Here is a 17025-nt window from a genome sequence, read left to right as displayed (position 1 = left end):
AGCACTATATATGAGTATCTCTTTTGAAAAAGAGGGAGCCTTTTTAAAACCTTAATTCAATTGGAAAATATAACAATAAATTGCTATTAACATTAACTTGAACTTTCACTGTAAGTCTTATTTGGGCCAGTGCAGGATTTTGATCCTTCTTCAACTGCGTAGCAAACTCTCAAACTTAGTGCTGTAAAATTAGAATCAAAATCACTCTTTCAGAGATCTAGGAAGAGTTTTAAGTATTGTAAATTCAAACTCCAACACGCACTAGATCCTTAAAAAGGGTCAATACTGTTAAAAAGCTGCAACAAAGTTCTAATCCTAAACAATATCATTTTCCCCCTACATGGATAGCATTGTTGAAAGAAGCAAACCATGTTTATCATCATACAACACAAACATGTATTTTTGTGGTCATCACATGTGGCTGCAGAGAACTGGCCCATTCAGTTCCAGACCAGACTGAGCCCCAGGATACAGTTTGTTCTTGTCTTGTTTGGGTATGTTAAGTTTGAACTTTTTATTGTACTTGTAAGCTGCTTTGGGTTCCATTAAGGAGAAAAGTAGTCAGTCAATATACCAGTGAAATAGCAAACACATGACAGTATACACACGCAGACCCTGTTCAGACATAACACAAAACCATGATTTAACATCTGGAAAGTGCCAGTTTCCAGACCAGCCTTGCAAGGCAAGCTCAGCATAAGCAGAATAAGTTTGCCAACAGTGAGATGAAGCTAGGCCAGTATTCAGTTGGACTCTCAGAAGGTATTCTCATGAGGAAGGTTAAGGCTACCATCTTATGCACACTTCAAAGAGATGTACTCCCAACTGAATCAAAAGTCAGGCCCAATAAGCTTGTGCTGTAACAGATTTGTTATGATGTTAACCTACCTGACGCTATCAAGCTGAAGTTGTACGTTCATGTGGCGCATAGAAAGTTCACTGATTTCTTTTTCCTGCTTTTGTCTGAAAGCATCATACTCTGTTTTTACAGAAGACAGCTCCTTATCTGCAGACTGCAGAACAATCCGCAAGTCATGGACTTCACTCTTCAGTACTGTTAAACACACAAAATCCTCTAAAATCCACGAACTGCAAAAGTTGTCAAGTAGCTATTAATAGTACTTTGATCATGCAACACCACCCTGAAAAACTAAGGCAATATATGTGCAGGTTCAAACTCCATTAGTCTCATAAGATTGTGGAAGATGCAAAAGATTGCCTCAGCAGAATAGTGAATACTGCATGCACTTCAAAAAGTGTGTGCTGTTGTATTACGAAAGTAGAGAACTCAGCTTTTGTTCTGCAAGCATAGATCCACTCTGCTGCTATTAAAGGCTTCTCTCAGAAATTCTGTCTAGCCCAGTAAACTTTCCTATATTTCATTTTTTTAAAAACTATCCTGTATTCAAATCCCACATCCCCCATTCTGAAGGTAAAGGCTGTCCTTTTGCCAGACTTTTGTGGCAACCAGTCTGTTTTGGACTGTGGGCTACCCAATTTTATCTTCTCTGATCTCAAACAGCATTTTCAGACATCAGAAATAGATTTTGGCCCAATGAAAGCATTAAAATTAGTAATAAAAAGGGAACCACAGTGTAAAGTAACCAGAACAAAAAATGCCAAAGCACATGCTGTGAAAGAGTGTAACTATTCCATTTAGATTACAAACCTTGCCTAAAGACAATACATTGTATTATATTACAAGCCAAGAACTACATTCAGAAATTCAAATTAGAGGAAATCTTGCATGCAGAACAGATACTGGAATCTGGATGTGCCCCTGTTTCGTATTACACTTCTTCAGTAAGTATGGTAATCAGATAGCACAAGCCTTTATAACTATTTAACCAAAAAACTGTGAATGTTGTAATTATACAAAGCTGCAGTTCAAGAGTTGGAATACACTGGATGACCCACTCCCTTTAAGGCTACTGCCCAAATCAGTGCACCATGAAGCTGTATCGCTACTCTAAAAACAGTGAAACTGGAAAAAATTAAAATCACCATACAGACTTACTGTCAGCCTTGCACTGAGAATCCTCATACTGCTTTTCAAGAGTGCCTATCTTTTCAAGAAACCCTTGCTTTTCAGTTTGCCATTCATTTCTTTCAGATGACAAAAGCTTCAGGTAAGAAAAAAAAGGGAAGTCAGTAATGGACATTGCAGTATAGGAATACGTAAGACAGGAAATCTATAAAGACAGAGAGCATTGCCTAGTATTTGTCAGCTGAAAACAGCTGGTTGATTAGCCTTGGGGTTGCAAGGGAACAAGCGAAAACGTGACCAAGTCTTCATGCAAAAACATGGCTTAAGCAAACAATGAAGCTGTCTGTCAAATCAGCGAACCATTAACCCCAACTCTTCAGTCCTTCTACCAAGCCCATTCAGTGGATCTCTCACCTCTTGTATCTGTGTATAACGGCTCTCCAGTTTATAAACAAGCTGCTGAAGTTTTATATTTTTACTTTCTTCCTCATCTACCTTGATCTGAAAAGTGCTTAACTGTTCCTGCAACAGGGGAAATTGGAAAAAGTTAAAATGTAATTATAATTCAAGAACAGTTATTTAACTGTTATCGTACCATAACTTTGTCCATTCCTTTGAGGGGTGATCCATATGTATCTTTACCTAGATAATACATGTAACATGATTCAAAACCCCGTGGGTTGTATACTCTCCCAAGACTTCAAACCCTCCCCCTCCCCCCAAGTTTTCTACATCAATGTGGAAATATGCCTACATTTTTAAAACTGAGAGCAATCAGGAGTAGATCTAAGAACTAACATGGCTCAAACAAATACTAGTGCTATTTCTTTGCCGAAATGGCAGATCGTAACAATGAAAGTGAGGCAGGTCAACAGAACAAGCATCAGGAATGGTACTCTTTATGGACTCGCTGAAGCCCAGAGGAAACAGTTCAAAAGTATCAGAGGTGCTAAGCCAGTTTGGTGTAGTAATTAAGAGTAGCGGACTCTATTCTGGAGAACCAGGTTTGATTCCCCACTCCTCCACACGCAGCTAGCTGGCCTTTGGTCAGTCACAGTTCTCTCAGAGCTATTTTCTCAGGAGCAATTCTCTCAGAGCTCTCTCAGCCCCACCTACCTCACAGAGTATCTGTTGTGAGGAGAAGATGGGAAGGAGACTGTAAGTCACTCTGAGACTCCGAGTGAAGGGCGGGGTACAAATCCAACTCTTCTTCTCACCCCTCTACCGTATTATTTTTTAACAGGCCGGATTTTATTCTAACAAAGAGTAAGCACCTGAGAGATACTTACTCCCTTGACTAGAAGCACACCCTAGGAAAACTCAGACATACAAAGATTTCCCCCCCCAAACTGGATGGTTGCTCAGTCAGGCTTTTGGCAAATCCCAAAGAGTGCAGGATCAGCACTACCAGGCACCCCTAAGAAAGCCTTCAGGTACCCTTGAAAATCACTGTCCAAGAGAAAGAGCATTGTGGATCTAGGTGGAAGCTGACCAAATAATACAAAAGGTTCAAGAGAAAAACAGCTAGCAGTAACTTAATTAACATAAATTCTTCATTTAGATTTTTTTTGCAGAGGACTAACAATTGTATGTCATTGGTTCCTTTGGAATATCTTTTGTTGTCATTTTCAGAAAAGAACTTCAGAAAAGTCTGACAGAGACATTGATCTAACCCTATCTGTTCAGACTTTAATTTTAACTTATAGCATCAAACCAATTAAGAAATACTGGGCTGGATCCTACCAGCTTTCCCACTTATCTCACCCAAATCCCCTCATCCCTGCCCCATGTGGCTTTTGGCCAAACAGGTCCCATGATTCCTGGCATAATGGGTCACTCTTCTGCCAGTGGAAAAGCTGTTGGGATTCGATCTACAGCTTCTCAACGAAACCACTATTTCAGTTTTTAAAAGTCCGCATTTTAATTTTTTGACACTTTACCTGCACTAATCTTAGCTCTTCTGCAACAGCCTCATAAGCCTGTTCATTCATCTCAGGAGGCATTGGTTCATTCAAAATATCATCCATCTCTCCTGGGCTTTGAATATCAATAGACTCCTGGCTCAACATTTCAGGAGTTAGTCGGGTAACCAACCGAGATCTTAGTTGATAAGCTTTAGTTGGAGTAGTTATGTTCTGTAAAAGGCACAAAATAACCCCTATTTACACAAATATAAAACAACTATAGGGATACCTTGAGTATATATGAATGACATACATATGGCTACAATTAGTTAAAGCTCACCCCATAACCTAGTTTAGTAACAGTGTTAATATTCCAAACATGAATTTTTACCATGTGCAATTCTGACAGATTCTTGTACAAATTATTTTGAAAAAGATTATTTTCCAGAGATATAACTTAACTTGTCTGGTTTTCCTCAACTCATTCATCTTCCCTAAATTAGCAGCATCTCATTGTCATCAACATTATTTCATACCTTTAAGGTTTCTCTGTGCATTCTGTTAAGTTGAGAAACTTCCTGGCGTTTGCAAGCCTTGGTTGCTTCAAAAATTCTCTCAAGATGCTGGTTTGCCGTCTGTAGGGACTGAACTTCCAACTCCAGTTCTCTAGTCTTCTTCCTATTTACAAAAAGGAATATAATTTCAGAGGGAAACTACTTTGATCTGCAGTAGAACAGTCCAGTGGTACCTTAGAGACCAAACCTTTGTGGTCCAGTGGCGCCTTAGTGGCACCGCAAGAATTTCACACCTTTGCAAATATGAAACGTTTAATTTTCATGTTTTGCTCCAGAACAGCAGACTAGGATGTGCTCCTTACTTCTGAAGAGATCACTCAAAGAGTCCAATATTTTTCACATTTGGAAGGCAATCTAATGAGGAAAGTAACATAGCTGCGGCTCCCAAGAGAAAGGACATTTAGGTCAAGTCTGAACTATGAAAGTGGGCTCAAATAACCGATGCTGCTTGAAAGCATGCTAGCATCCATAAGGCCAGCAGCAGGAACCTCAGAGAGCTGAGTAAAGGCTAAGATTGTGTGTTACCAGCTTTTGTCTACCACCAAGGCACAAGCAGGAGCCACTTCCCACTTGGGGAAGAAGCCTCACCTATTAGAGGCAATTACAACCAAAGCTGCTTGACAGCCAACCTTCTGGAGCTGCTGTTTTCCCTTGGGTTCACTGTAGCACCTGTAGCACCAGCACTAGAGAGCTGGTGAAAGGCCTTAACATCACTTCACCTTCCACCAGCATCTTTGCCACTCCACAATCAAGAGACGAGCCAGAATCCATGCAAAGCCACCTTTCCCGCACTGTTTGAACCCACAATTGAGGATTCTTTTTGTACCTCTTAAAGCCCTCTCTCTTGTACCCAATCACATCTACTCCCCTCAGCCAAGCTTTTTATTAAGTCAGTAATTTTTTCATTAGGGTCAGTAATCAGCTTATGCATCAGCTTTCTTTTTCCCATCTCCTAATCAGTTCAGAGTAGCAATGTGTCTCCTTCTTCATTTTACTCACTGTCAGTGCCGCCTAAACAGAAAGGTTTCCATTTCTGGGAAGTCCATTCTCTACAGACCACTAAAACGTCTATAGGCCCAAGCCAGGGTGGGCTTTATGGTAGGAACTCAAAGATGACGAAACCTGTGTGCTCCATATGGTATACAATACTTGGGGGTACTCTTGGATGCAGGCCAACTGCTGAATAAGCAGGTATCCAGGAGTGCCTTTCACCAACTTTGACTGATTAACCAGCTGCAGCCTTACATGGGCAGAGAAGATCTGGCCTCTATGATGAATGCCCTGGTGACATCCAGATTTAGTCAGTGAATGGTGGTCTAAACATAGGGCTGCACTCGAAGTCTTTGGAAGTGGCAACTGATACGGAATGCTGCAGATCATTTTATTTATTTATTTATTTATTGGGATTTTTACCCCGCCCTCCCCGCAAAACGGGCTCAGGGCGGCCTGCAAGGGGCAAAGCCCATATAAAACAGGATAAAAGCAATAAAAACATTATCAAACAACATTAATACTCAATTGAAAGCAGGATGGTCCCCGAATATATACAATGATGGTAAAAACAGTTCTCTGGGGATGATGTTGTCCTATAGCTGATCCCAAGCAAATAACTCTGATACTATCAATCGTGCAAAATTGTGGCAGATCTTCCCGGGCCATCCTTCACCCCGATGTTGTTCACCTCACTGATGGTGGTGGGTAGTGGCGGCCCCTATGCGAAAGCCTGGCGGAAGAGCTCCGTCTTACAGGCCCTGCAGAACTGCATAAGATCATAAGGATCTTATCACTGAGGTGTGCATTCAGATTTGCCTGAGCTGAAAATATACCCAAAAAATATCTTATCAGTATTTTGGGGGTATATTTCAGCTTCCCAAATGTATCTGGGTTTTCTCAGGGGAAAGAAAATCCTGAGAAAATCCCAGATATATTCAGGAATTTCGGGTAGAACTGAAAATAACAGAGAGGCAGGAGCAGATTGCTCCCACCTCTCAGCTGTTTGTTGGGCAGGCTTATGTAGTCCCTTTAAATTTTAAAGGGACAGCAGAAAGAAGCCCAAGGATCAGCCAGGGTGACTGAGTTCCCTGCTGCCTCAGCTGTGGCTGGCTTCTTTTACAGCCTGGTTTAAACACCCCAAGATCAGCTGGGTCAGTAGGGAGTTGAGAGCTGCCTGCTGGCGCAGCTCTGCGCGGCCTTCTCATGCTGCCCCGGTTTAAACCCAGACAAGCCAGCCCCAGGACTGGGCTGGTATTTTTTGGTTTGGGTCTATTGGATCTGAAAAATCCTGGATCTGAATAGCCATCTACATTGGCTCCCAATTTGTTTCCTGGCCCAATCTGAAGTGCTAGTGTTGACCTTTAAAGCCCTATATGGCATACTTAAGGACTGCCACATGAACTACAGTCATCCTCTGAGGCTCTGCATTAGGTAGCCCCACTTTCTGAGGCTAGACAGGTCACAACCTAAGAGAGGGCTTTTTCACTTGTGGGACCAAAACTATGGAACTTATGGGACCAAACCCATGGAACTCTCTCCAAGAAGAGAGTCTCAGAGCAGCTTACAATTTCCTTTCCTCTCCCCACAACAAACACCCTGTGAGGTAGGTGGGGTTGACAGAGCTCGGAGAGAACTGTGGCTTGCCCAAGGTCACCCAGCAGCTGCAAGTGGAGGAGTGGGGAAACAAACCAAGTTCTCCAGCTTAGAGTCTGCACCCCCTATCCATCCATTATACCAAACTGGATATGTATCTGTTCCCAGGGATATTTGTCTGTCTTCTGCCATCAGGTGAAGACTTTTTTTGTTTTGACTGGCATTCCCTCAATGGTTCCCCCTTCCTGCCTCATGTTTTAATTTGCTGTACTTTGTTTTATGTATGTATTTTTAGCTCTGTTTTTAATTGGTTTTGTGTTTTTATGCTGTTTTAATTGTTGATTGCCTGGTGCCCCTTATTGGACAGAAAGATGGGCTAGCAATGTTGTAAATAAATAAAATATTTGGGAATATTTCATTGAATAGTACACCAGACAAGATGTGGACCCTATCATGCCAAGTATTCACTTCCAGTCCAAGAGACAGAGACAGAATTTTCTCTACGCATTACAGAATGGCCACTTTACCCCCACCCCCCACCCCAACTTTGAGCAACTCACTGAATGACTGGGGTTTTTTTAAAGCCTTTTTTAACTTTTTATGTTTCTACAATTATATTACTCAATCTTCTTTGAATACAGAATTTTACCCTTGAAAATGAAACAGTAATATATATTTGCTGACAAGTTGTTTTGTATTAGAATCTTAGTGTGTACTGGTTCAGCTTACTTTGTTAGAGCTTTAAATTCTTCATATTCTTGTTGGGAATTTGCCAATTCACTCTGTGTGTGTAGCAGACGTTCCTTTAGCTTTTCAACTGATGCTGCAGAATTATCTGTCGACATGGTGGTAGGACACAACTGCTGGCCTGTTAGGGATTGAAAATTACACAATGAGATCATAGCTCTCTTTAGATGTGTTAAAGATGAACATAAATTACATTTACATTTTCATTCAATTTAAATATAAAACCTGAATAGAATCAAAAGCTATGCATTTTTTCCTGTCATTATCGCCTGAAAAGAATCTCCTTGGACAAATTACTCAAGTTATGGATAATTTATTAAACATCTAGAATGACCCCCCCCCCCACTTTGTGGGTTTTTTTTTTTTTGCTGTGAGAATTTTGCAGAATTCTTTTACCAATTTAAAAAAAAATCTATCCACTCCTATTCGAATGCCAGATCCTGTACCAAACACTTCTGGCAAGCAGATATTTCTGAATTCTATGGATGGTCTCAGATCTATCTCCCTAATTGACATGGATTAAGTCCTTGGGGCTGTGATGAATGCGAACGTCCCAGCACTGGGCTTGAGAGTCATCGATGTGCTTGGCCAAGCCCTCAAAAACAGATCTCCATTCTGAGACAACATTCAGAACCTGTGATCAAGAGGATGAGGTGGGAACAAGCTAGAACTGAAATCTGGGCACGTTAAAACTATTTGTACCTGTTCTTTGAACGACTTTCTGAACGATCCTGCCAGCGAGTTCACAACACTGGCTAATTATGCTATCAAGATGCTGAAAATGAACCTGCCTTCAGAACAGGCCTAGTTCTCAGAAACCAGCTTGGTTTCTATTTCACATCAGACTGCAGGTAGAGGCTCACAGGACTCAAACCAAAAAAAGTGCCAATGAATTTTGCGGGCACTGCTTTGAGAAAGTGTCCTCATGAGTAAAACCACGGCAGTTTAACGGGGCACGGCTCTTCTAAAATGAAATTTCACGTATAAAATAATTGCTTTCATTTCCATACCTCCATTTGGACACGCTTTCCTTGAAGCTTCTAAGAAAGCTTTCTCAAGTTCTGCCATGGCCTGAGCATCCATTTCCTGGACTCTCTTTACCGACTGTAAGGAACGAAGTCGTTTGTTCTCTTCTCGGAGGCTGTGATTCTCCATGGCATATTTTGCAACTCGTGGATGATGCTCGACCTGTATATTCATGTGTTAAACAGTCAGATATCTGTTTATACTACAAGCCCCACCTGCACAATATACAAGGTCACTTTACAGCTACATTGTAAATTAAAGAAAGTTAACAGAAGCGACTTGCTAAGTAATTTTGTTGGACTTTTTAAAGAGTCTGCTTGCAAACACAAAAGTACATATGCTTCAGGAAGAAATTGGCTTGTAATTGTCTGGCCACCACAGGCAATGAGGAAGACTTTTTTCCAAACTTGGGGTAACTCCCAGGCTTGCTGAAAAATCCTAATGCTACTAAAAGACTGGGGGGGGGGGGGGGGGAGAGAAAAAAAAAAACCAAAACAGAGAACAGCTGACTGCGCCAGCTCAGAGGACTGTTCTCTGAATGCAGGACAGGGATGCAAGGAAGAGAGCAGCAAGGGAACAGGGATGATCACACCTGCCTGGCCACCACAGGGGACCAGGAGGAAGGAGGCCAGCAGCTACTGTTGCTGGCTCTCTCCCTCAGGCAAGTTTCAGGCAGGGGGAGGAGAAGAGTCTCTGCTTGCCTCCACTTTGGGGATGAGAAGGGGGAGGAGCAGGCTCACCCCCCCACCCGGTTACAACGATGCAGCTGTGGCAGAACCCCACCACAGCTGCATGCCCTCAGTGCAGAGTTCAGGCAAGTGGAGGAGAAGGAGGGTACACCGCTGCCTCCAACTGCCCCCTTCCATCAATGTAACAAAGAATCCCCCCATAGCTTCTAGGCAAACAACGCTCCTCCGCTGGCTGGAAACAAGCAGGGGAGGGGGAGGGGACGTTTAGGAGCCAAATGTTTGGGCTGGGTTGGAAAGGGGAAGGATGGGGTGGAGCATAGCAAAGGGAGGGGGGTGACAGAAGCAAGGAGAATGAATGGCAGGGAAGAAGGGGTGGAGTGAGACAGAAAATGAAAGGACATGAATGAAAGGAAAGGAGTGGGGGAGAGGGAAGAAAGGAAAGGTAGGGCAAATGGGATGCCCCCTACCCGCAAGTTCCTCGTGAGTCCTCACTTGTTATTTCTAACTGTATTTTACATTAATGCTTAACATATATTGCAAGCCACCTTGGGGTACATTTGTGCCAAAAGGCAATGCAGAAATTAACAAAAAATGGCTACCTGTTCTCTGAGAGTCTTCAGTTCCTCCTTCAGCTCCCTGAAGATCACTTCTTGCTCATGGGGCAGAAAGCTGCCATAAGCTTCTTTGTGTAGTTTTTCCAGGCGAGTTATGTGATCTTCTCTAAATTTAATTATCATTTTATTGGACTGAATGAACTTCTCCTTTCTGACACACAGATCTTCTAGCTGGGCAACTTTATCTAACAGCACCTTAAAATAAAGACTGCTGATTTAGCAAAAAGCAACAGCAACATGTAAATAGTCCATATATTCCCCAAACAAGGTTAGGCATGATTAAATAAAAAGCACCACCCTTTTAAAATGATCCTTCCACTTCTCCCCCCCCCAAGGTGACCCAAGCTTATTTACAAATAAAATATAATCATTCTAGAAGAAGAATATAGCTTTTAGGGTTTATTCTTTTCCCAGAACAGGAGTGCATTTTGTGCTGGGGCACAGAGGGTTTTCCTGCTTAGCCCTCCCTTCTTCAGACAGTGTTGTCATCATCCTTATTCTTACCTTTCTTTCATTTTCAGATTTTTCCAAGAATAGCATAGCTTCAAGGAAACTGTTCATATAATCCATATTTCCCACATCATGTGTAATGGCAGCTTAAAGAGAAGGTTAAATAGATATGAAATACAGAAATCTGTTGGAGAGAATTACTTTCTAACACTTGCTCTTAGATTGTGATTTTTAAAAATAAACTTCAGCTGAAGTCTTCCTGACAACACAGTCAATATGTTTAAGCCGATAAAGAACAGATGACGTTCTTAACCAGAACAAGGAGACTGCAGAGCTCTCATATTCAAAGAGCTTCATACCATACCTATCCACAGCTACAAAAGGATTGCCAATTGCTTAGATCTCATGAAACCAAGCACAATCCTAACTATATTTATTCAAGAATCAGCCCAGCCCCACTTTATTAAATTCAACTTGCGCCCCAATCATGTGTAGAATTAAGTGCATGTTCTTAGAGTAAATCGGCGTGCCTATTTCTGCATTTCAGTGTAGAATATGCACACCTAAGTTGGGAGTATGTCCCATTTAACATACTAAGATTCACTTCCAAGGAGGACTGGATTGCTGTTCCTCAGTGTGCTTAGAAATGCAGCACTGCCTGAGATCAGCAATCAATAGTGATAACAGATTGCATCCCTGAACTTTGTGAAACAAAATGCCAACTACAAAAAAGATCTAGGAAAGACCTACCAAACAGTACCCTAGTTCTGTGAGACTGGCTTCATGACAGTAGTTTCTTTTACATTTTACATCTGAAACTGTTCTGAATTCTTAGTTGGGGGAGGGATTACATCAGGAAAAAAGACAACCACCAAAAATGGAGTATTATATTAACAGCTTATTCTAATTCTAAGAAAGAGATGATTTACCTATGGAAAGGGAAACATCATGCAAAGATTTCCCTGAAGTTAGCAAAGCAAGCTGCTCTTTTAGTTTCTTCAGTTCAGACTGGAGCTGTTTTACATTTCCTTGGGTGTCTTCATTTATCACAGCCTTAAGCAGAAATTTAAAAATTATTAAATATATACCTAACAAATCAAGTTCATGAGGCAGTCCAGAATTCATAGCTCACCAGTATATAGCTCATTTATAAGCATCATGCATAAGAAGAAAATAATCTTGAGAAACAAGACTATATCCTGCCAGCAAGGTTGTACATTCCATGTAGAATGGAAGGATTTGGCACACTCTCAATCTCGGCCTCTCATGGTTGTAAACAGAGTTTGAAGACATACTAAGCAGGACTTCTGAAAGCTAATAAAGCTATACCTCCTCTATCCTGCACACCTTTCCCTTCCTATTATTTAACACATTTTTATCCCATCTTTCCACCCAGCTTACAGTTCCTAGGAAACAATTTAAAATATTAGAAAAAGCTTTTAAAATACATAATATAAAAACAAATAAAAACAGTAAAAAAGCATACTCAATGGCTACTCGTGGTCACCATGGTAGGCACAGATGTGCAATCAAAAGTTGATAGGAGACATTTGAATGTGTTATTGCCACCATGGGGTGTACAATCAGTTATTTTTCTTATTCATGAATTATTTGCATACTCAAAGGTTCGTATGTACACATATTTGCAAACAAAAAGGTGACTGAATATATTCAAAATATTACACAATGTTCCAGTTACAACACATCATCCAACATACCTTGTTTTTAATTAGTTTTGCTCTCTGAGCAAAATTAAGAGTGGACAAGGTTTCACCAAAACATCTGGATCCTGGATGAACATTTGCTATGATGCAAGTTTTTGCATTACCTCCAAGGGAATCCTGTTTGAAGACATGAAAGTTGATATCCCTCACATTACAAAGCCTAAAATACACTGCAAATTAGTTCCCCCTCCCTTTAGAAATTCAACATTCCGCTATGCTGACGAGACAAAGAGAAGGGGACAGAGTGTCTTCAGTGACAAGATGTTTCAAAGTGGGACACAACTGTGCATCACTGGAAAAAATATTTAGCTACAATGAGCTGTTTTCCCATTAGTACCTGACAATGCAAACATAGAAGTCCATTGCAGAACACACTACAAAGCCCACCACTAAGAAATAAAAGCCAGTTTCTGTGCCAAAAATAAATGCCAAACTGCATAGTTAAATAGTGCATGCTTAACTTTGCGCTGTAGCAAGACTGTAAAAAGAATCAGAAAGGTCACCCGCCCACTAACCATACGGAATATCACAAGATCAAAGAAGACAGGCATATATAACTGATCTCCCACCACATTTAAACCACTGCTTTATGTAACCATACGTGAACACTTAACTGGATCTCTAATTATCAAAATGTTTACTTAAAAGCAAACAAACCCAAAACCTGATGCTACAGCACAGGCTCAAAGCTGCCACACTGGGTAAAACCATCAATTTAGCATTGCCTTAATTACTGTAGATATCATAATAAGTGCAAGTCAACTTTTAGAGATTTAGTAATCTAACATTATACAGAACTATTTGATAAAGACAGACTGTGTAGAGCAGTGATACTCAGTGGCTCAGGAACCACATGTGGCTCTTAAGTACTGTTGCCCAGTTTGGCATATCCCAATGTTTCAAGAAAGTGGGCAATGTCCTTGCCTGGTGGGCCGTGTGCCTGACAGGTGGCTCCCACCTTGTAACAGCCATCACCTGAAGAACAGGTAACATGAAAGCCTTCCTCAGGGGCAGACTTCATACCAGGAATGGAAGTAAACATGGCTGTTTTGGTTGATGGAGATTGCAAATATGGTCATCTGAGACGCAGAGTGAGTATGACTGATGCAGAGGTGTCTGAAAGAGGATCAGGGGAAGCTCAGTCAAAAGCCTGTTTTATCACCAGTTGAACAAGAACTGGCTATATGGGAAAACTCACGCTGGGCCCCCACCTCTTTGTTTTCTGTTTGCAGGCTTGCCCACCCCTCCCTCCCTCGTTCCTGGTTTCTAAGATGTATAATTTCATTTGCTCTGCTCTTTTATTGTCACAACTTAGCAATTTGGGCATTGGGATGGATCCTTTGGGGGGGGAGGCTGGGCCTGCATGTACGCCTCCCCCATTTTGGGGACTATCCTAAGGGGTTTTTTGAGTTTGGAGCCGCTCAGCTGCATGCCTAGGCAGGGGCTGCTGGCTGGCTTTCCCCTCCAGGTGGTGAGGGACCAGGTAGAGGCATGTGTCTCAGTATTCTGTCACGCCACAGGCGATCCCCCAGCAGGCGGGCTGAGGGAAGGGCTCCATCGGGCACCCAATGCTTGGATCCATCCCTATGCTGCGGCATTGCTCCTTGTTTTTGTTAATGAATAAGCTGTGGCCACGTTTTTTCCAAGAAAAGGATTGTGTGCGTGTTTAATTCCTTCTGGCACCTCCCCTGCTATCCCTTCCTTGAACCCTGCAATTATCTAACCATCACCAACTTCTCTTCTTTTCAAACCAGCTGTGCAAAAAGATAATGGTATACATTACCCGTAGCAAAAAAGTGAGCTTAGAGTCCCTGTAGCTGATGTGTCTCTGTTTCCCATTGCCTACATCAACAAGGGCAGTGATCACTTTGCCCAGGCAGCTTAATGATCGGTTTATGTTACCTGCCTCCTAGAGGGAGAAAAAAAGAGGTGATTCAAAGAGATTTTTCTTAAAAAACAAAAAGAGGCTACACGTTTGCTCCACTGACCTTTAATCTAACTCCTTCAGCATGGGTATCCTTTTGTCTCTCAGACCCAGCCAGATCTACCAAATTGAGCTGAGAGGATCGAATGTTCACAATTTCGTTGCCCTTCTCCACTGACTCCACTGTGATAGTAAAAACAGCATGTGACCTTGAGGACTCCCTGTTCATTGATATTTCGCCAGCCCATTGATAGAACCTTGTCAAGAGAAGACACAAGTATTGTACAATCCATTTCAGAGCCAACCTCAGTAATTAATTACACCAGTGACTGGACATACTATTGTACTAATCCTAATGTGCTCACAAATTGTCTTAAATCTGGTCTAGAAGCAAGCCAAAGAAGTTCTATTTAAATTTTAATTATTTGACTAATAGACAATGGATCAGTATTTAATGGGCCATGTTCTTCACCTGCACGTCTAAAAAGCAACTTAAAAACAGCCTTCCTACATTTCCCTTTTTTTTAAAAAAAAAAGTTATTTTTTACATAGTGAAGTTTTGTGTCAGTTTCTTCAGCTAACTATCAACAAACGTTGAAGTTGGAATGTGAAGTTTAGGGTCCTTGTCATTACTTTACTGGAAGCACTGAATGTTAGCCAGGATTCAAAAAGACCTGCATGGGCATGCTAAGTATTTCCATGCGTGCATGCTAGCTGTTATTTCTAGTCGCTGCCAGCCCCTTGTGCCTCATGATGTATTATTCTGGAGAATTCCCCAGCTTCAAAGTTGTCTTTTCAAAGAGATTCAAGTGATCATTACAGTAAGTGGAGAACTGACAAGCCCCCAGGTGTGCATGGTAAAAAACACATGCAGCACTTTGGATCCTGGCTATTGAAAACATCTAGGATGAGAAAAAAAGGTGAGAAGCATGAAAGAATCTGTGCTTGTGTTAAAACATAGACATTTCCAAACAGCAGGAGCTTAAAGGACAAAGAAGGTATGGAAGTGTAAGAAGGCCAAGTTGTGAAAGATTCCTTCCATCCTTGTGACCACCACAGTCTTCAGACATCATTGCTACTTTACAGTAGTGTCATTCTAAACACACAGCACAGAGGTACTCCACGTCTACATCTCCCTAATGAAACAGGACATACTTGATATGCTTCAGCCGCTGAAGTCAACACTTGTTCCACTGCACCGTCAACAAATACCCCTTTTGTGATGTGCTCTCTGAGTAATAATCCAGATGAAGCAGAATCCAGCAAGTCAAATATCTGTTCATTGTAGATTTCAATAAACGAACACTTGCAGAGAAAACTCTTTCCAGTACCAGCCTGCAGGAAAAAAATGTTTGATTACAGAAAATTGCTACTCAATATTAGAGGTCTAACAAGACAAAATTGTTATATTCCACAGGAAGACATGAGTTTATCTGCTTCCTAGGATTTAAAAGCCTGTTTTTCTTACCCAGAAAATAACTATTTATTTAAAGCCTTTTATTGGCATTTTAATTCTGTCCTGTAGGTTACAATTTGCCTACTTCAAGTTCCACTCACTTGTTTTGCTCCGCCCCACTACTCTGCCATGCTGTTCAGTCAGTGGTGTGGGTGTGGGGCAGACAATTTTCCAAAGTTTTGTTGCTCTTTTTCCCATGGTAAATTTCCACCCCACAAATCAATCGTTTTTGATAGCTAAATGGGGGATATGAATCATGGACAAGCCCCAGTGCTTGTACATTGTATATTTGCCTTCTTTTCCCAACATTATTTATATTTGAATTGGAAATTTTTCTTGGAAAACTCACATCACTGTGCTTAGTACAACTATCCACTTATACCGTATTACTTCTGGAACCTATTCCGGCCATTTGAAGCCAGGAATGACTGCAACAACGCCCAGTGTTTCAGTTTTTAGCCCAGAAATACACTACCTGTGTTAGCTATACACAATTACACACAACTGTACCTATTTTCTGCTTTAAAGGCCAAAAGGCCTTGAATCCAAAAGAGAAAGATTGTACACAGGGCAGCATTACAAGAGCTCTGCACTAATGCTGTCTCTTTGGTAGGGAGACAAAGAGAGCGGCATATAAAACCCATACGGGAGTGCACTGTATCCTGTGCTAGAAACGGAAAGAATATACCGTATTTTTCGGACCATAAGACGCACCTGACCATAAGACGCACCTAGTTTTTAGAGGGGGAAAACAGGGGGAAAAATATTCTGAACCCTGGGGCTCAGTATTTGATCCATAAGACGCACACACTTTTCCCCTCACTTTTTTTGGAGGAAAAAGTGCGTCTTATGGTCCAAAAAATACGGTAATTTTATGATACCAGCACTGGCATTAAATAAAAAGGGAAGCAACAAATAGTTGCATGAGAAGGTTTGCCACCCTCTTGTGCAGCAAAAGGCAACTGATTCTTACTACAGGAAAGTAGCAAGCTGCATGACCACTTGCCTCCATCAGTAAACAGGTATCACTCTAGATATCTAGACATCACAGGCAACCTAGGCATTCAAGAATGGGCGAAAGGCATCATATTTCTACTAATTAAAACAGATCACTAGCCAATTGGCAATTAAAAACTTTCTGTCATTATTTTTAAAAAGCAGGCTTACCTTTTCTTGTTCTCTGTCAATGAGAAAAAACAGATATTCAAAGCTCCGGGGAATTACTCCTCTAAGATTATGAGTGAAGTTATCAGAATCAGGTGGTCCTAAACAAAAATAGTTACATAAATATCTTCTTAATGCTTTTAAGAAGAGACAAAAGTGCCTCATACTGCCACACTGCA

General features: G+C 41.3%; 1 protein-coding gene across 1 annotated transcript in view; it reads right to left on the bottom strand.

Annotated features, from left to right (window-relative positions):
- KIF15 (kinesin family member 15) overlaps window positions 1-17025 on the bottom strand; it is a 46954-nt gene that overhangs the window by 25395 nt on the left and 4534 nt on the right. The window contains 16 exon segments of the mRNA XM_015416387.1: window positions 889-1054; window positions 2018-2123; window positions 2402-2509; window positions 3928-4122; window positions 4428-4569; window positions 7782-7920; window positions 8810-8987; window positions 10114-10323; window positions 10633-10724; window positions 11508-11631; window positions 12297-12419; window positions 14086-14211; window positions 14291-14459; window positions 14461-14483; window positions 15382-15561; window positions 16850-16947. Coding sequence (XP_015271873.1) covers window positions 889-1054; window positions 2018-2123; window positions 2402-2509; window positions 3928-4122; window positions 4428-4569; window positions 7782-7920; window positions 8810-8987; window positions 10114-10323; window positions 10633-10724; window positions 11508-11631; window positions 12297-12419; window positions 14086-14211; window positions 14291-14459; window positions 14461-14483; window positions 15382-15561; window positions 16850-16947 — 2179 coding nt within the window.

This window comes from Gekko japonicus, unplaced genomic scaffold (genome assembly GCF_001447785.1).
Source record: "Gekko japonicus isolate JY-2015 unplaced genomic scaffold, Gekko_japonicus_V1.1 scaffold1504, whole genome shotgun sequence".
Taxonomy (NCBI): domain Eukaryota; kingdom Metazoa; phylum Chordata; class Lepidosauria; order Squamata; family Gekkonidae; genus Gekko; species Gekko japonicus.
Note: the sequence above shows the minus strand (reverse complement) of the source record. Positions and strands in the feature narration are given on the sequence as shown.